This window comes from Myripristis murdjan, chromosome 17, assembly GCF_902150065.1.
Source record: "Myripristis murdjan chromosome 17, fMyrMur1.1, whole genome shotgun sequence".
Taxonomy (NCBI): Eukaryota; Metazoa; Chordata; class Actinopteri; order Holocentriformes; family Holocentridae; genus Myripristis; species Myripristis murdjan.
The window spans coordinates 25753977-25775573 of NC_043996.1; the positions used below are offsets into that span (position 1 = coordinate 25753977).

Consider the following 21597-nt stretch of genomic DNA (forward strand, 5'->3'; position numbering starts at 1 on the left):
ATGCACAGTAATGACCTTCAGATGTAAAACATGAATGCCCTTGACATTGAAAAAGAAGGCATGATGTATACTGTCGTGATTTTTATATTGTTTGCCTGTCTAGATGAAGCTCACACTAATGTCACATAACAGTACAATACTTGAGTCTACAAAAGAAGCATTGAAAATTTCTGGATTGGACAAAATAGAATGGTCCAATATAATAAACATCACCCAGGTGATAAGGCTCCATCAGCGTTAACATTAAAGTTTTTACTGTTCATGTTATAACCTAGATCAGACCCATTTTGTTTGCGAGTGTAAGTCCAAGTGACAGTTTGGTAGTTTCCACTGATTTTGAGTTCACCCCAGAGTTGAACCCCATGTGCCATTTTCAAGTACTAATTATGATTTTAATGAGAGGCAGTTTTGCATGAACCCTGCTGAGCTAAAACCGATGTTTCTCTTGATGGAAAGAAGTCATGACAGTTTGAGTCTAGGCAGAGAGTGAATAGGAGAATTAGCCTAGGAGATAGAGAGAAGGAATAAAATATACTCTCATGAAGACCATAGGGCCGAAATACATAGGGTGCAGTTTTGCAATTACAATTATGACTAGCTATATTGGTGAGAAAACATAAACATAAAACCTTTACAACAACAAGTTGCACTGGATCTCAGTTTTTTTCCCACAATTACCAAATGATTTTTATTCAAACAACATCCAGTCTCAAAATATTTAACATTAGAAGTTAAGAAAAATTGCCGCATGCTATCTTATTACAAACAAATACAATGATCCATTTAAAAAACATTCTACAGCATTTATGCAGCTATGGCAGTGTTTATGAAAAGTGGATCAGGGCGCAAAATTGGCTGTTAAAATGTTTTTTGGGAAAAGAATAACTTATGAGAGAATAGCATAGTAGTGTATTATTTGATACACTGTGAAATGAGTAGCTCTGGGTCCAAATTTTAAACCAAATTGAGAATCACAATAACAACGGGCTTTAACATGCTGTTGGTGAAAAGCATTTTTGCATAATAATACTAGTTTGAGTTCAGCTTTATTGTCATATGCATTATAACTTAATTATTTCCGTTTAAGGTTAGGTAGGTTACTTTGAAGACCTATTCCATTACAGTTATGAGTTATCTCAATCCAAGGGATCTGAGTGTAAATTTCATTCAGGTGTGCATATAAGCACAATATTTTTTATCTGCCACAATTTGTAAAGTTAGCACACCATTCAATATTTAAATGGCCTTCTGATTTTCTCACACTGCATTTTTTTAAGTACATATAATAAGCAACACTGTTATAACTATTATTACTACCCAACCCTGCTCCCATGGCATTCTAGGCACAAAATGAACAGAATGCAGCAGACATCTACAAACAAGCAATTAATCAACAGCTCCATCAAACCCCCTGCAGATTCATTATGATCATTTGGTCTTTGGGTTAGAGAAAATCTTATTTTATTGCCCTGTCAAGAGCTAGTAGAGTACCAGACTGGTTAAAGAGACCATCTTGTAGCCTAAATGTCACAGGTACAATCCTCATACCAGCCTGTCCAAGTGTCCCTGGAAAAGATACAATCTTTACAAACCGATTTGAGGTTTTTTTTTCTGCAAATGTATGATATTGGTCCAATAAATGCTATATTACTGTGGAAAGAGAAGTATACTGTATACAGAGATCCCACCAGCATACTTCACTGAAGCTGACAGGTGTGTATATTCTGCTGCATAGTGTCTCCAATTCATGAGTGACACCATGTTTTGCTGGCTTGGACCCTATAAGACACAAATCTAAGGTGTATTATATGTATATGAGAGGTGTTTAATACTACTATATGTGGTGACTGGAGATATAGGAGAGCAGTTTGCAGTTTAAGTTATGCAAACATTTCTTGGAGGCAGAGCTTCTCTGGAGGCAGAGATAATCTCACTGCTGGACATAAACCTGAATGGGTGAACAAGTATTTCAGACTAACTAATATGAACTGATATTATGAACCTTCTTCCTTGATGTGGTAATGAACAAATTAAAAAAAAAAGTAACTGCTATTTTTAAAATCTATGATTTTACCAAAGTTTCTCCTTTCTCCTTTCAGGTTTACTGGTTATCTAACATAACAGCTAATGCAATCTCTTGCGCACCTAAAAATGACTTGTCATGCTAGCACTCTGTTGTATAAGCACATAAGCCTTCTTCAAATAAACACATAGAAGAAGATTACTATTTAACAAGATCAAAAGACATATAGCAGTAGAATTCAACTGTCCTGGATCAAATAAAAAATTCAAATGATCTCTGGGGTTTTTATCCTATTTTAGTGCCAGGCAACACGGCTGGTGCCAGAAAGTTTATACAATCACAGCAAAGTATTTTGTATGGCAATTTAGTGTACTTTTCTGTGATTTAAAACTTACCTGACACTATCTGAGTTTTCCTGATGTCATGGTACGACATGCACAGTTGCAACCAATATATGAACCACATCTGGAAATGATTATATGTAGTAGTGACTTCCGTAATAGCGAGAAGGTTTTTGATGTCCGCAGGCTGATTATTTTTCCTGCTGCTTTTAATCTGTTTCACAACTGTTTCTTTACTAGTTGAACCACAAGGCTTGACAATAATCATCTAATGCTTGGAAGAAAACAGCAGAGCCGCCTACTTTATCAAACAACTTGCTCAGGTCTCTGTTTCCGTCGCACTTCTAATGGCCAAACCACACAGCAACACCTCATGAACATGTAAAGAGCTTTATTCCAAGGTCCACCACATGAAAATATAACAGCTGCACCCAGAAAAAGAATGATAGCACAAAATTAAAATGATTTATGTAAGGCTTTGACATGAAGTAGGTAACTTAAGTCCTTGGTGGAAAAAATGAAAATTCCTTTACAGAAAAGATCCTCTTTATTGCAGACATTCGAAAGCTCAAACTTAAAAATTTCCCCAAGCAGAACTCTCCCACCTTTCCCTTGTAGATGTTTTCAAAAGGTAAAAAGTACTACTCCAAGATCATGCAGAGGAGGCCTCCTGACTCCCACAGTGGCTTCTACTACAACTTTTCCTTTGACCTATTTCAGTTTGCATGAAACACTTCAGTCAAGTATTCCAAGGCTGTAAATTAGAACCAAAGCCTCCGCTCCATTAAGTATGCCTGTTTTTATTGGCATGTTGGACCTCCCATGTCAGCATGTAGCAGGTCACGTGACAGGCTATGGAAATGGCAAAGTCATTTTCCTTCTGTCAAATAACACGTCTATATCACTGTGAGGCCCAAGAAATCACTTCTCACTACTAACAAGAAAGCCATCAAAGTATGCGTTACCACAGAACAGATATTAATGTCAGACAATCTCCACACTTACAGACCAGGCTGCAGGGGTGTCGTCAATACCCCTTCAGTCAAATCAGTTAATGCCAAGACAAGACAAGTCTGATGCAAGACCAGGTCCTAAGGGATTAGACACCACTGCTGCATTCGATTATAGTCGGATATGAGAGTTCGGAGGGCAGGAATTACCGACATACATGCATTCGAGCAATAAGATCGGAAAACATGGATGCTGTTGCTTGTTAATGCTAACAAGCTTGCCAATGTTAAAAACAAACAATGAAAAAGGGCTAGCAACAACTTTGACTTTCTTTAATCACCTACCATGTTGTTTGTTCATTGGTCTAAAAGCTTGCCATATAAAAAACATTGTGTTATTTTTACTGCTGATTTCATGAGCAAGTACATGTCTTTCTAAATATAAAAATGACCATGAGAGAGTTTCTTAATTTCAGCATCTACAAGCCAATGCATAGGAATTATGCATAGATACACAAATTTCTTTTTTTTTTATTTAAAGATTTTTTGGCATTTCTGCTTTATTCAGTAGCAATAGCAGAGAGACAAATGGCTTGGCTCAATATCGAACCTGGGTTGCTGCAGTAAGGACCTTGATAGGTGGTACATGCCCCAACAAGTGAGCCACTGGGATGCCCACTTGCACAACTTTCTACAGGTGAAATCCCTTTAATTGTTTGTAGTGATGAGTTCAAAATAATAATTTCATATTTTCAGATGTGCATAAAAATGAAAAGACAAAATAGAGGCTGTGATACAGCTTCAAGTCCAAATTAGCACAAGACCAGGACAAGTCCAAGTTGTCTGGACTCAAAACCAAGATTGGACTGGACACTAAATAGTATCTGATGTCCCTTGAAATAAGCTGGTAATTTGCAGAGAGGAGCACTAAATAAAAAAAGACAGACCAGTTTTTCTGTTAAAATATTCCACACCTAATCACTAAAAATGGCTCTTCCTCTGGTCATGACAGACTGAGGGGTTCACTTCCCCTCGTGACCACACATTCTAAAAAAACCCACACGCACCCACAGTGCTATACGGCGCACTGGATAAAAGCATCCACCAAATGGCATATGTTATGTTACCATAGAGATGGCTATCACTGGCAGTGCCTTGTTGGTGTGGCAGGCAGCAGGAGGAGAAGAGCTGATACAGTGGCCTGTGTTCAGCTGGTATTCCTGGCTGACAACATTGTTAATGCGACCAGACATCCAACACAACACCAGTCAGATTACTGTGTTACTACGTTGGGAGTGTGATAATATAGGGAATGGAATGGAGAGGGTTTGATTTTCTAAAGCACCTCACGTGCCATATCAGACACAGAAGAATCGTCATCGTTCCGAGACAAACCTGCAGGAGTAACCTGGAAGAAGCTAGGGGCTCATTGTCATGGCGATAGAGGAACCCACTGGCTGTTGTAGCAACTCAATCTGTGACTTTGCAATTGACATGCAAAAGCCCAGTGGATTTGGGGATCTGAGGATCTGACCAAGCTGTAAATTCAAGGGGATAAATGAACCTAACAACACTAGTTCAGAAATCAGGTTCAGAAAGAATTCACAGAGGCAGATTTTTGAATCTAAGATATATAAAAGAATAGTGGAGGACTTTTGAAGTCTATCCCTTACTGGACCTTCATGTGTTGGTTTCTCACAGTAGTCCTTCCTTTTCCCCATGCTGGAAGGGGAAAGAAGAATAAAACTGTACTGAAACTGAAATGTAGAATATGTTTTTGTATTGCACAAAGATTTTGAATTTTGTGCCACATTACTTGCACAGAAGTCAGAATCAGGAGGCAGAGGCACCTATCCAGTATGGGGAAAAGGAAGGGCTACTGCCAGAATGAAACCAACCTGTGTACTACATACAGTAAGTGGCCAGTATGAAAGCATGATACACTTCAAAAATCCTATACGTTTTCCTTGAGATCTATAATTCATACAAGCCATCAACCAATGGCAGCTTGACCTCTGTAATGAGTGAAAAGAGGGTCTTCTTACTTATTCACTTCAGCTAACATTCATATCATATTGGATTCACTGTTAGAGCTGCCAACTACTAAAAAACATTCACAACAACCTCCCAGTGGTGTTTACAGTTAGAACGTGGAAATTATTTTGTATGTAAATGTCCTACTTAGCATTGTGACCTACAGATGTTTGTCAACAAATGCAACAATCATGACAGCGCATCTGCCAATGTCAGCAGTCCAAGGTAATTGAAATCAAAATTATTACTTATACTCAGACTAATAAAATCAATTTAACTTAAAAAAGAAAATAGAATGTGTTGCAGTTTGTTTATGGCTGCTTTTAAACTGAAACACTTCAAGTGATTTTGGATGTGTGTTAAACACAACACTTCCAAGTTGCAACTAGGTATCATCCTGATTTTATCAATCTTCTGATATTGCACAAAGCCACACCGTCACACACATACACAAGCACACACACACACACACACACACACACACACACACACACACACACACACAGACCAACACTTACCCCCTGCATTTTCCATCTTAGTGACAAGTGGGTTTAGCAATAACCTGAAGGTCACAGAGGTGGACTTCTAATTGCAAGGGTGTTGGTTCATGGACCAGCAGGGAAAATCTGTGTCAAGAAACTGAATGAACAATGCTCTACCCTTGAGCAAGGCACTCAACCTCCAATGGCCCCTGTGAGCTGCTCAATCACTTGCAGCAGAAAACTGGTTCTACTGATCAGCTGTGCAGTGGTCACTGAAGTCAGGCTTCAGCACTTGTTCAGCAGTCAGTGGATCTCTGGGTCATGGCGTTGCTCTGTCACTCTGATGGAGGGATCCCTCAGAGTGCAGCATGTCACAGTTGGCACAGGAAGGCCTGAGCCCAGCACATTTAATTAGCCAAGCTGTCTTGGCATTGGATGGGAGGGGGGACACAAACAGTGACGAGTCATCAACATCACCAAGGGCGCGGTGCTGCTTGCTGCCATACTGTACATCTAAAAACTTAACAATTCCACATGCTAATTTATTTAGAATGTTGTCCCTGAGCGGCTGAGTTTCTACCAACATCTCAGTTCAATAATGCAGTGAAACTGTGCTCAAGTGATGGCTGACCTTACTTGCTGAAATAAGAAGGGGTCCTGTTAGATCTGAAATACTGAATGTGTGTATGCCTGCATGTATGTGTGTGAAAGAGTGAAACAGCCCTAACTACTTTCCATATACGCAGTTATCATTCAAGTCAGTAAGCCAGAATCAATGAAAAAAATGACTGTTGCTATGAAAAAAAAGCAAACTTCTGAGAAACAGTTTGGAAGAAACCATTTTGACATCCCTCTCTGTAGCTGCTTGCATATGAGGAGCCCACCCCACCTCAGCTGTAGTGAGGAGAGCCCAGTTCAGGCAGCCAGCAACCAGCGCGTCTCTGCCTACCAATAGGCATGCTCGACTCCGGCTCTGTGCAGTGCTCTCAGTCTCAGCAGCTGAAGCTGGGCGCAGGGGAACTGCGACGGCCGCGCCAAGCATCTTCCCAGGTATGCGTCTCTCTGTCACTACGCCCTTACAGCCGTTTTGCAATGTTATGGCAGCCTTGCTGCAAGATTTTTCCCCTCTCAGCCGACAGCGGGTTATTTCTAGGGAGGGGTTGATTGTGTTTTTTTGTGCCTCACGTAGCCTCCACGGTAGCGCAGGGCAGCGGGTCTTGGTAAACACTCACAGTCAGCGAAGACGCATCTGCAAAAACCTTATCATTAACCGCGCTTCAAGTTGCACACACCTCAAAATGTTCGCCCTTCGACAGATCAGCGCCGAGCCGCTGCTTGTGGCGTGGCGGGGATGTGTGCTCGCTGATGTGCTGCGTGCATTTCTCGGGGAGGATGTCAAATTGCAACGGGGTTATGATTTGGCCAGGCAGCTTTCGTCAAAACATGACCGCTGACTATATTTTCAACTTACAGTGCGTGCAGGTATAGAGATTTTTTTTCTTCCTAGGCGCTGGACTTGCGGCACTGGGCGAAGCAGGGTAGATGGTATTGGGAGCAAAGCTGATTTGAAAAATCATTTCATAGCAGTCAATTTTATGTAGGCTGTGCCATATAACACTGCAGTATAACAAGGCTATAGTAGGTCATACCACATACTGTATCCATGCATACACAGCTATTCCAACAGTAATGATATATTATTGATACCCATATGCTATGATATAATAGATCTATTTCACACCATTATTCATTCATACAGTGTGTTATCCATGGGAGATGATGATGAGGATGTTTTTCAGAGAATCAAGTGGACTTAAAGCACAAACTCCTTTTAATTATAGACATGCTGAACTTGTTCTTTTAATTAGTTTAGATAAGCAGTTTTATCCTGATTACCCTGATCTGAGGCGCTCTGTTTTCCCTGTCACTAGGTAAGACGTAGGTACACTCCCTTAGCAGTTAGGGTGGTGCTGCCTGCTAGTGCTGATGTGTTACAGTGGCCACTACCTGTGCATGCAGACTGCTAGGCCTGGCTGTACATTGGGGGCCTCCCTCCCTCAGCACAGTGAGGAGAAGAGGGAGGGGAAGGAGGGAACAGGTCAGTAGAAGCAAGTTTAAAGTCAATTCAGACTCAGTTCCCAACTTGAAATTGTGCATGTTTTGTTGCACTGGGAAGTTATCTGTTAGGGGGCTCCATATAAAAATTGATCTATGTCTCTGCAAGCAGAAATGGGCTCAATTCTCAATGCTTATTTGATTATGAATGACCTCAAACAGGACTTTTACAACAATTGCTGTTATTTTTTTAGCTTTACCCCCACACAAAACCATTGCATTCTGCACTGAGTCTCTAATGTGCATGCGGAAAACTAGATGTGTTGTAATTAATTATGTCTGTTCTGTTGTTGCTATGCAAAAAGTTCCCCTGCAATCATCTCAAGTCATGACCTTGTGAAAAGGGGCAGTGGCTGTTTTTGTTCAGTTCCCTCTAATGAAACTCTGAGTTAAAGTACAAGCTACTTTTCTCAGAGTCCATCTTAACATGCTATGCCTGCTTCTGGATTTGGCTAATTCAAGAAGCCCTTGAGTTGATTTTTGCTGCATTTACTGCTGTTGATATTTGCTCCACTTGAAAAACCATGAATAGTTGAAGGACTTCCTCAGCAGAAGCCCTGTGATTTCAGGATGTTGATTTTTTGGATGTTACCCGCAACTCTTTGTCTAGTCAGTGAAGTTACAGTGACATTCATGATTGGCTAATCCATTTTCACATGTGTTGTCCTTGACAAGATAGTTACACCCAGGCTAGCTGTGATGTGGAGATTTTCTGCTGAGCTTTATACAGCTGGACAGCATTAATTATCTCCAGGCTATAGGCCGATCCATAGGTTTACAATGAATCATACCGTACAAAAGAACCTCCCTGATCATGGGTAATTCCTAACGGCAAAGTGGACAAAGTTATGGAGTAATGACTGTTAAGGTCACCTTAAGGTCAAGAGAAGGGGATGGAATTTTTAAAGGTTTTTAAAAGGAAGCATTTGTTTTAGTATAGATATTTTACTTAATTGATGTAAATGGCTCAAAAATGTTTTTTTTTTTTTTTTTCTGGTGATTTTGTCCAACTTTTTTTTCTGCTGCTTTCAAAACTATAGTTAATATATTCCACTGATGTGACAGTTGAGCATTTGCATGTTATTTTACTGATTGACTGTAGCAGAGTTACTGCATAATACAAATTCAAGTTGTAGTGTCACACCAGTATTTATGATCCCAGCAGTGTAAAACTACTATAAGTAGAGGGGATTATTTTACCTGAAAATCCTAGTGTTCTAAAACACTGTTTTAGAAAAATGCATTATGTCGGCATAATGTATTACTAGTGTATTTTTTCATTGAACTAACAGAAAAGAGTTAAAAAATCATGTTTAATAGATTTTTAGGTAAAACAAAGGCATACCAATTACAGATGATATGTGTTGTATAGGTTTATTTGGGCCTAGTGAAGTTGAAATCACTGATTGTTCCTAAATATTAGGTACTCAAAATGGATAGTGTTTTACGGTAGATACAGTTTTCAGCTCTTTGTGTATCTTTGGATGGTCAAGAGTTCACCATACAATATATCAACAAAGCAATCACTTGTAAATTATTTTAAGTTCTCTAATATTACGGTACTTCTCTCCTGTTTCCATAAACATGTTATAATCTCATCTATTCATGAAAAATAATATGGATGGAATACTGTGGTTTCACTGACAAGGAAAGGACATCAATATAGAAGTTTGCTTGCCATGATCACTTTTGGCAAAACATCACCATAACTTAACTGGTGTAGCAGCATGCACATCTATTCCAGTGGTCACATCTTTGATTCAACAACATAGTTTGTCCTTTAAGTGACAACTTTATAATGGAAAGTGAACGGTGAGCCACCATTCAAGTCCAAACCCGATTAGCCAAAATGCTAATGTGTGCAAAGCCTTTGATCACAGCGTTACTGTTTTATAAGCCATCCACTGTCATCTCCAGGCGGGACAGACTGTGATAGCCACTAATTAATATATCAGACAGGCTGGGCTGGTTAAACATGGATGCACGTACGCACAGCCTGATGCACGCGTGCACACACACGCACGCACATACACGCAAGCATACACAAACAATGTAGGAAATAGATTTGTGACATTGAATTAACTAATTTCTACAGCTCTGTGCTCATGCAGCCACACTGCAAAACTTTTTAACTACTTGTTGCATTATTTTTCAAGAATGTAATGTTAGCAGCCTTGTTAAAACAACTTGAACTTATTTGCCTTAAATATAAATGACACTGTGGCTATGGTCAGAGAGGAATGTTGAAAACATTAAGCATAGTTTGGATGCTTTGTTGTTGAGCAGCATCTGCCTATTGGCATGCCTGGTGTCTTGAAACAAGTGGCACATAAAACATAACAAATTTTCTTTCCTTTATTGTATATTTTAGAAATAGAATGAGTTGAGTCAGGAATATCACATGAAAATGTCACTCAATCAAGAAAAACTGAATTAATTTCAGTTCTAGGACGAACTGAAATTAATTTTACTTGGCTGAGTTTCAGTTACTTGCATAGGGAAAATGTTAGCTTTTCCACTAACTTTTGCTTCGGTTTTGTTCCATTTGACTTTTGTCAAATGGAACAAAGTCTTTTCACAGCCAGATTCAGTGTTAATTTCAGGTTTTGTTGACTATAATAGCTGTGATGGGAATAGCAGTCAGCCATCTGATGAAATGAAGTGATTAGTACAAGACAGAGATGAACTTTCAATTGGGTTTTGATAATCAGAACTAGAAAAACCTGGATAGCCAAGCGATGCCAATAGATGAGTAGCATTTTTACAATGTTGTTGTATTGACACATACTGAATGGTATAGGTACAAGGGGCATCATGTTTAATATCCAAGTTTTGTGTACAGTGTAGTAGTTTGCCATACAGTGTAGTTAGAAAAAATTGTAGGAAATGACCAACAGAACAATAGTATGATGCAAACTCTTTAGGTAGAGATTACTCGAAGATTAGGTGATGTGATAGAGACCAAATAGTTGGTGAGGTATGTAAAGGTATTGCAGCATTTCAGGTTCTTTGTTGTCTGCTGACATATAAGACATTTGCGGTTGTCCCTCTTGCTATTGTAAATATGCGACTGAACACAGCTATAGTTTAGAGCATCTGCCCAGACAGCACTTTGAATATCCCTGGAGAACAATAAGCGTGATTATATTGACTGATGAACTTTCTACCTCTGAAAACCCATTTGTGTCGAAGTTGACTGCTTTCCCCTGTATTCATCCCAGACAAAGGATGACAGGGGTGTTAGGCAGACAGAGCTTTAATAGAAAGAGACAGCACTCAATTTAACAGTTCTTATATTAGACAATGGATAGGGAAGATGGTATAGATGAGGGAACACCAAAGGGTATGGCTGATAACAGAGATCTAGGTTTTCTGGTTTCTGGGTCTGGGGAAGTTCTTCATGTTCACAAATATATAAATCAGGCTGTGCTAAATGAGAGTAATATATCTTTGATGTTATTCCTGTTTAAAAAAAATGTTGCAAGTCTGGAGTTGATTCACACACAGTAATATCTGCACAAAAGAATGTGTTAGTCTGAACATGTCCATTCGTTCAATTTTGGATAGCACTAATTTTGAGCTTTCTACATAGCACTTGTTAACAGCAACACATTAACATATCTCAAAAAGTAACACAAATCTGTTTTCCAGCACCAAACACACACTGATGTGTGGAAATCCTCTTTGAAGCGTGCATGAAGGAATAATTTGTGCAAATGCTGCCTTTTCCCTCCCCTGTGCTCCCCTCAGTGATGGCCTCTGCTGAGCAACCAAGCTCCAGCTTCCACCAGCAGCACTGCGCATAAGGCAACACACACACCTTTGCCCTCCTGCCCAGAAACGAGAGACACCACCATGTACAGTGTGGAGGACCTCCTCATTTCGCATGGATATAAATTGCCCAGGAGCGGCCCTCCGTCTGCCACGCCTTATGACAAGCGCCCTGCTGATTGCCAGCGTGAACTTGTGGACAACAGGGCCGGCCGTGGGACGCTAAACGGGTATGAGGCGGACCGGGGGGCATCTATCACTGGCATCTATGGCAGCAGGCAGGCACTGGGGAAGGGCTACCCCTCCACAGACAACGAGAGTGGGGAAAGGAACCAAAGGAGAAAAGAAGCCGGCAGCGGTAACCTAGGTGACGCTCAGCCCTTGGGTGATTCTCTCGCCACAGATAGTGGGTGAGTTTTTTTCCCCTCCCTTTTGCGATCCCCCACACCCCATACCTTCCCTTTTTCTCCCCCCCACCCTCCCATCGCTGGGGCCCTTTGGTATTGCATGCAAAGCCGAGTCTGCACTGCGCAGGGTTTTTTTTTTTCCTCCTCTTCCCTTTCCCCTCCTTCCAGAGCTGCAGAACACCGTGGCTGCAGCAGCACCACTGCCTTATCTTATGCTGGGATATGAGAAATTATGAAAGGTGCCTTTGCGCACATTTGACTTGTTTACATGCCTGAACAAAAAGCTGGCTTGTCTCTCTGTGGAGCCCACCCATGCACCAGTATCGTCTCCAAAGCCTCCTCCAGGCAGGCAGATGTAAACAGCAGCACTAGACAGCGAGTGAGCTGAGGAGGACTGAACATGCCTCAAGACAGGCGCGTAATCACTCCACTGTAAACACTGGCACACTGAATCACGCCCAGCACGTGCTCTGTGATGTAAGCATGTTGCTGGGCAAGTGTGCACAGCGCGGCTCCCCTCAGCCATACAGTAGCATATGCTGCTGAGGATGATCCATTGACTTCGCTGCTTAAATGAATGAGTTCAGTGACTAACGCACTGATTTTTCCTCTCATTTCAGTACAGATGAGTGGATCACTTGAAAGGTTAATTGTAATTGATTCATTTTTGATTTCTCCATCATTTATCTTTTATTAGACTGGACATTTTATTCATTTCTATTTTTATGTGTGTTTTTGTTTTGTCAGATAGGAGAGACTGCTGACTGCATATCACCAACCTTGGGTGGCAGTTAAATAAATATGAATAATACTTTGATAGAGTAGCAGTATTCATTTTATTCTTTATTTTAAAGAATTCATTTTCATCATAATTATTTCATGACTATCAACCAGGATTAGAGCCCCACAATCACTTACATCATTGCAATGGCGTCCATCACTAACTGTTGTCAGGAGGGCTTAAAAAATTCCTGGATGTGACAGATGACCTGGAGATATTCAGGGGCGATATTCAGGGTTTCCTCTGGATTCACTCAACCACAACAAGAAAACTGCCACCACCACTTGAGAAAATTAGAAAATTAAAATAACTGTGTAATACTGTGTAATTTAACAAAATACCCCTCTTGAACACAAATAAATTAAGATTTAATGTTTGGAGTTAATGTTTCTTTTATGATTTCGAATCCTAAGAAATCATTCTAAGTAGTACAGCTTGTACTAGAGCCACATCTTGACCTAAACAGAGACATATGTGGAACCAAAACTTTAATTTTCCCACAGGCACCATTGCTACATAACATAACTACTGGCATGAACCTGCCAGGAGTCATATGTCACACAGTAGGAATCCACAGTTCCAACAACCTTTTAGAAAATTATTACAATGGTTTTAGATATCACATATTGACCTTAGCCTGGCAATCGTAAAGACCCTCTAGGCTTCTTATTTTCAATTTCTCCTGAATTAAATAATAATTTCAGATTTTTGTACTGGAAAGGACTATTTTGATTTAGCTATGTTATAGTTCTCATAAAACCTCTTTTACTGTTTGATCTTTATAATTCAGCCATGAGATCAATTAGACAGAATGCACTAGGAAGAAGTAGTTCTTCTGTTTCATCAGTTCACATTGCAAAGTATAATGGCAACCCTGTAAACAAATCCAATTTTTGCTTAGACTTTAAGAGCCTCGGCCGCTTTACAGATGACCAGCTTTCAGAATAAGGTCAGCACAATTTAATATGCAGATCATATTGCAGTAGCCGCACAATTTCATGGTGTCTTCAAGGGACTTGGGAGCCGCTGACTTAAGCACTTCCGTCTTATATGTGCTGGCCCTCCTATATTAGGTTTTGTTGGAAAGACTAATTCTACTATACTCAAACAGCTAAAGCTTTACTGGGACAGACGTGTCTCTTCTAAAATGTTATAATTATCAATATTCTTGATTTGATCATGTTAGTTTGATAGTATTATTGATTGTTTTATCATAGGATCTGGGGGAATGCTCATTAACCTTTCCATTCATTTTATTGAGCTTTGAGGATCAAGATGTTTAGTCAAACGTATGCAATCTGAGGACTACAGATTGTTTAATATTCTATATTTGTGTGAAAGATTATCCCCCATTCACTGTTATGTGATGTCACACTTTTAACTATTAAGACGATTTGCACAAAACTCTTTCACAAATTATTTATCCCGCTTTTTGTACTCAAAGTTTTATTGATTGAATTTACAGATACAAATTCATTTTATAAATGAGAAATACACCTTTCTCACTCTGTATGACTGTTTTGCTAACACCAAGCGTTTCTGTCCTCCTAGGTTCTATGATGTTCCTAGTTTGACTTATTCGGAGCCACTGAGCCATGAAGAGAGGGACGTCTCCTACTGGAGAAGGCGAGGCCAGGACTTCAGCGTCCTTTTGGACTATGCTGATGGCAGGGAGCTGAGGGCCTCTGCTACAGCATGGAGGCCGCAGGCCCTAATAGGACCAGATGAACACAGGGCAGAGAGGCAAGCGCAGCAGCTATGGGAGGACATTTCCTGGCTGAGGGATCCTGATGCAGCCCCTGGTCAGCTGAGGGTGACCGGGGAGAGGAAGTGCCAGAGCCTGGGCACAGAGGAGTGGAAGCCGGCTGTGGGCCTGGGAAGGCAGCTGTCTGATGGGGAAGGAGACAGGTGGGCTCAGGATCTGTACCGCCTGAGGACTACTGACGGCTCTTTCCACCCCAGAACTAAAGCAAAGTCGCAGTCTCTCCCCAGAGTTTTATCGCCTGATGGAACTGAACGCAAAGACGTACTTCCATCCAGGCCAAGCTTACCTGATAGACAGAGAGTGAGCAGCACTGTCTTCTCTGGGCCTTATAGTAGGTATATCTATAGTGGTGCTGTTGGCAGGGACCGATGGGGGAGGAATGCCTGGCCAAGCAGCCATGTTGCACTTTTACCAAAGCCCAGGTTCAGCAGGCCTTTAAAGCCTCCGTCATATGAGATTCACCAGCAGACTAGGGGTAGCGCAGAAATGCTTGCTATAGACCAGGGTGCCAAACAAAAAGACAGATCTGTCTATTATCCGAGGGGTGGGGAACTGAGACAAGACTATTTCGCACAACACTCTGCCATCTTTGGTATGGAGCCCCCTGGCTACATCCCACCCCCATCTTATAAAAGAGCCCCACCCCCCAGAGCAATTCCAACCAACCGCAATGAAATGGCAAACTTCAGATGGAGGGGAGACATGCAGATGCCCAGCTCAGACCCTGGAAGGTGGTTTTCTAGACAGGCCGGAGGTTCGTGGCTGGAACATTATGGGGAGCGAGGTGCATCCTATCGGAAACAGGTATATTCTGGTCATGAAGAACATCCGGGTCATGCCCGTTATTTACCCATTGAAGACCCAAGAGTGAGGCAAATCTCAGGAGGGCCTGGCGGAAATTCTCTCACTGACTCGGACAAGATCCGGAACATCAACAAAGAGATTCCCTGCGCTAAGGTTTTAGGACAATCTACACATGATAGTGCCTTTCCCCCCCAACAGGGGCTAGCTCTCAATACCGACAGCCGCAAAACATCTCTCAATGACAACGACAGCAGTAATCGATGGTCCAACAGGGGAATAAATAAAGGAAGTGACAGTGTAGCTCCTGAACAAAGCCGTAGTCAGTTTTTTCCTTCATCCATTCTGGGTAAACCACCACCTCCCCCATGTAAGCCGGCGGACCAGGTTGTGTCTGAAACTGTGACAGAAGTAAAAAAGGTAGAGCAGCCTGAACCACCAGAGAAAGATAAATCCAAGAATCTAAAAAAGAAACTTAGTGAGACAATATTTTGTTTGGTGTCTGTCCCTGTTACCCCACAGCTCAGTGGAACACCACGTGACCAGAATAACAATAATGAGAAGCCACCAGACCGAACGGACAGTCCTATTGAGAACAAAACTGGCCACTTAACAAACCAAAGTCTCCAAAGCACATCTTCAGCTGAGGCTGAGCTGCAAGCACTAACTGGTAGCATAGCGAGCAGCAAAACAAGCAGCAGAGCGAGCAGCAAAGTGGTGAAAAAAATACCCTGTAGACCCCCTAAAATAAACCATTACAAGGAGCTGAAATTGTCGGGATCCTGGCCTGCAAACCAGTATCGAGACCAGGAGACACAAACTAGCCCAGAGGCCCGAAAACCTGCCCCTCCAGGGCCTGAAAACAAGGAAGCACAACAAGACCCTGTCCCCCAAGGCACTGATGCCCCCCATGATGGCAGTGGTGTGGTGAGCACTGCCTTCAGTTTTCCTATAAAAGGGGTGAAGAGCTTGAAACTGTCCAGTAACAGCGCCTTCTCCCTAACCGCCACTTTCTCCAACCAGCTGAACAAGAGCACAGCTCAGCCGCCAGCAGCACCACCCTCAGGAAATGTGGAGGAGGCCAAACCAGCAGCAGGCAGTGGGCAGGAGGCATTCGGGCAGTTCCTGCTGAAACCGGCTAGCCAGCGACCGTGGGATGCTGTCAAAGAGCTAGAGAACATCAACAAAGAACTCCAGGATCAGAAACAGCAGAGCAGCAAACAGCCCAGTGTTGACAAGTGCATCGAGGACCTCAATGAGGCCTACAAAGATATCTTGGAGCTAGGCACTGCCAGCAATAAAGTCCCCAATGGTTCTGTGCAAATCCCTGAGCGTATCAAGATTCGACTGACGTCAGAACCCCTCAACAAGCCCAGCAGCCTTAGGCGCAGTGCAGTAAGCTGGTCTGTTGACCCAGAGTACAGGGAGGTCAAGAGTGCGTTCTCCAGACCTGCAACGAAGTCAGTAACTTTCAGCAAGCAGCTTAGGGAGGAGCTACCTGTCCCGCCTCGGGAGACAGGTTTCAGAGAATACAGGGTTGTTGCGCATCTTTCGCGCAGGCGGAGCAGCGATGGTAGGACAGTCAAACTAGACCTGCCAGATGAGCCTATTGAGACACCAATTTGTGACTTTAGCCCAACAACGCACACCACAGCAGCTGAGGTGCCCTGGGCAGATAGACAGCCCATGCAGGATGCCTCCACGCTTACAAGTCCTCCTGATTATGAGGACATATGCCAGGCTTTGCGTCAGTCTAGAGACTCAACGGATGTCAATAAAGTGTCTGCAGGCAGTTCCAAATCTAATGATGCAGAGCTTCCACAAGATCTGAGTGTTGAATCAGAGGAGGAGTGCCCCATTTGTAAAAGAGAACTTGAGAATCAGATGAGACAGGGTCCATTGCCTCCACTCCATGAGGAGAACAGCTCGGACAGCTCAGCCAATCAAAATGGTAGTCCACCACAGTGTGCTGCGTTAGAAAGTCCAGCTGAGGATACAAAAACAAAGGAGTCCAATGAGTCTGGCTCAAATCAGTCAGGGTCTGACTTGTGTGCTGAAACAAGGGAGCAGCATTCATTGACAGAGGACAATGTAGGAGGGGGTGAGAAAACAGACAGTGCTGAGGCAGAAGACCTAAACAACCTATGTGAGATTAAACCTGCCGAGAGCATAACAGAGAATGAGTCTACAGAAAAGGGGGCAGCCAGCATATTAGCGACTGATGTGCCTGTAGACTCTCAAGAAACAGGGGACCAGAGTGTTTGTGAACCAGTAACCAAGGAAGTGGAATCAGAACAGAGCGAAGCCATTACAGGAGATACACCTGAAGGTAGCGCAGACATACAGACAGCTGAAGTGAAAGATGGGTGTGAGGGACAGGACTCCCATTGTACGGCACCTGACAATAAGCAGGAGCAAGAGAAGAAGCCATTTGCCATCCCAGAGCATAGACTCATTCTACGCACCCATCTGGGACGAGACCATCCAGGGTTACCAGAATTTCCGCCGGACAGACTGCCGCTTTCGGTTCCCCCAAACCCAGACCGCAGGCTGTCTCTTAGCTTGGAGGGGGAGAGAAGGAGCAGGGGGCCTTCGCGAATAGAATCCCTGTACGACAAGCTGGCTGCTTCACCGAGCCGGATGGCAATTGAGCGCCTGGCACGGATGAAGGAGGTGGACGTTGTGTCTCGTATGAGGCACCTCAGCATCAGGAGTACTGACTCTGGGGAGGGGGAGGCAGATGCAGAGGAAGAAGCTAGGGGTGGACAGGCGGAGGAGTCCCTCTCTGCTCCCCAGAGAGACAAGGAGGAGGATCAAGAGGTCACCCATTCTCAGCAGGTCTCTGAAGAGACAGTGTTGCCAGATGAGGAGGCGTCATCTCTCTCAGGTAAGATGAGATAAAAATAAGACAAGATGAAATTCGTCAATAGTGTTTATAATTATATAAAGCATAAAGAGTTAGGCTATGTGTATCTCAAAATTATTCGGATTGCATCAAAAGTAAAAGACAAATTTATCTTCAGGTCGTTATTAGCCACCGAGGCTGAACAGATTTCATCCGGTGAAAAGAGAAAAAATCATAATGCATTTATTTATATTTATTTATATATAAATACTTGTTCATTACTTTTTCCCATTAAATAACGGCTGAATGTAACAGTTACGTTTAAATACTGACAAGTCAAATAAGTTTATAGAACTTATTTCTTTGTTTGAAAAATATTTATAAACATTAGTATGAAACAATAACGAGAGGGCTTCTTTGGAAAATTAATAGGTTCTCATAGTATCATCTATTGGCAAATGCCACTAAAATTTCATGCTGGGTTTGTTTTTTCTATAAAAGTAATCAAATTGCATTATCAGAGACAGTTGAAACAATGTCCTATGGATAGTCCAATATTAATCATCCAAAATATAAACCTTAATATGAGTTGAAGCTTCATTTGGGTATGGGAGCAAAATGTATGTGGAATTTTCCTTATATGATTAATTTTTCATTTATGCTCTATCAAAACTGGAAGAAGCTGGTAACATAGGTCTTGCTGTTAAAGGTATTTCCACAAGATGGTGCCATTGCCTGAAGTACAAGTCCTGCACTTTACTCAGTGAACTGACAACGCACTGACCACATCACTGACATTTGTTTCACAGGACAACTAAATAAAAAAGAATGGACACCACGCTTGAAAAATTAACAAATTCGTTATTCCACTGTAAGAATTCAAACTGCTGTTCCAGCAGCTTTTTATGAGCATGCACCTCAGTCTGCCTTTATGATTTCAATACATCAAGCCTCTATTTGTACATTTATAAAGATTTAAAAGCCACTTTCTCTGAAGGAATGTTTCTTGTTTATGTCCCAGAACCCAATGACCCCAGCCGAGAGGAGAGAGTGTAGAAAGACTGCGTCCATCATCTCCATCTGAGGTTTTTAGCTCCAACACTGTGACCTGGCTGCCTACTAGAATGCCTTCATCTCATCCTGACACTGAAATGGCCTTCTTGTCCGACAAGAGCATTGTGTACACCCTCACCCTCGGCGCCGCGTTGACTACTAAGAGTGCTGTTCCACTGCCAAAGGGAGGTGCCCCTCAACTTGGGGGGCAACTTCCACCCCACCCCTTACCCCCACCCCACCCCAATCAAACAAACTGACCACCCCATCTGCCCCCCATCCCCAAACCCATCCTCTTATAGGGTTTCTACTAGTTAGTCTTCTTGTAGCGGCTTGTCCTTTCTATTCTATTCTCCCTATGCTTTTCTCATTGGCAGACATTATGCAATTCTGTCGTGCATACTAGAACTTCTGAAATGTCCATAGTGAATACAGTCGAGTCATTCTCTGCATAACGAGCGAATCTGTTTGTTTACGGGCGAGCTGTTAAGAATATGAATGTAAGCACGTATGTTTTACTTAACGTAGACATAGGAGAGTTACTGTCGCAAAGCTGTTCTGTTGCATTCAAACTACACCAAAATTAACTACATTTTTGATTGTCGTGGTGAAGCGACAGTTGTTTTTGAACTGGACATCACTGTCTCTGGCTCAAGAACTGTTTTGATTTTCAGACCAGATCAATCAGCCTTTTTTTTTTTTTATTTATGACATTGTGCCCTGCTCATTGCTTTCCAACACACTGTAACCATAACCCATGGAGCTCTTCAATGAAGAGTGACTCTATACCGTATGACATGATAGATCAATGACGTATTCTACGACACATTGGTTCTACGTGGGAGAGGGAGAGTTGCCTTCTGTATCCAGATGTGTGCTTCTCGGTTGGATCAGGTTATGTGTCTGGTTAGTTCACAGATCAATCTGATGTATAGCTCCCATTTCCAGGTAATTTCAGGAAGCAATAATGGCACTGTTTGAGTTGAAGTGGAAGTTGGCAACTTTGAAAACAAAAAAAGAGGTTTATATGGATATAGAACAAAAAAAGTTAGAGCAATATTGTACAAACAGCTCAGTGGTATAGTGGAGCTACCTGTAGGAACCATTGTCAGGAGTTTTAATGTGAACATGTCATTCAAATCATATTACAGGGATATGAAATCGTGTCAGGGTATATGGGCGTGGGGTGGGTGCTTACTTCATGGTAGATATCTATGTTCATACATCTGTATCGAAAAGAGACGGCATTTCACCGAATATTTATTTTTGTTATCATTGAATTGTTAATCAGTTTGCATAATGTACAAAATAAAGTATATTTTAAATATTTTAAGAGATATTTTGTATTTAGCCATGAAATTTTATTTCTCCACACTTATATCAAGCTGAAAGTATCATATGTCTGTATAGTAGGCCTATCATACTAAGAGTATACATAATTTTTCTAGTGCTTTAAAAACTAAAAGAATGGTATAAGAAGGGATGGCCCTGTGGTGTGCCTTTACCACACAATTTGGTTTAGTGAGCGATAGGGTTCATCATTGCGAGTCTTGACTTGATGGAAAATTTCTGATTGTGCCATGATTTCCTATTTGATAGTGCTTTTTCATATGCTAACAGAAGAGTTGATGTTGGTCGCTCCTTGTGATATTTGATACATCAATCCATCTCAGCTGTATTTCCTATGTTGATGGTCAGACATGGCCTGTGTCTTATTTTTGTCTTTGTATGTCTTCCAAGCCAAATCATGTACTGTTTTGTTGTTGGTTCATAGCAACATGTTTAGAAATAAAATTGGGAAAATACATTGTTTTATCCATGCAGCCAAAATCTTTCTTTCTCTTCCTTCCTTCTTTCCTTCCTGAAAACTTTTTCTTTCTTTCTTTCTTTCTTTCTGAAGCGTGTTCATTTTGTGTAAACTGCTCTGCTGTCAGTAACACTTCTTGCCAGTCAAGGATACAATGCATTATGATATTTTCAGACAAAAACCACGTATTTGCGAAAAGTATGAAGAAAACTGCTTAATTTCTAATTGAGCCCCATGCATTTTTTGGATTACTATAATGGGGTTTTAACAAATTTCAAAGCCTTGAAGCCTTTCAAAGCCACTCAACATATTATCAACCATGGACACTTCAAATTCAGGTTGGAAAAACTATGACACCAAATTTGCAGTTACGTGGTTTTTCGGCAACAGCAGTGTTGCATTAATGTGACGTATCAACAGCC

At 41.7% G+C, this 21597-nt stretch overlaps 1 protein-coding gene across 1 annotated transcript; it reads left to right on the top strand.

The window, feature by feature from the left end:
• Positions 1-11800: 11800 nt before the first annotated feature.
• On the top strand, positions 11801-19390 carry jcadb (junctional cadherin 5 associated b). Its single transcript, XM_030074888.1, has 3 exons — positions 11801-12126; positions 14456-18357; positions 19337-19390. The coding sequence occupies exons 1-3, from the start codon at positions 11801-11803 to the stop codon at positions 19369-19371; spliced, it is 4263 nt and encodes a 1420-aa protein (XP_029930748.1). The 3' UTR covers positions 19372-19390.
• The last annotated feature ends 2207 nt before the right edge of the window (positions 19391-21597 follow it).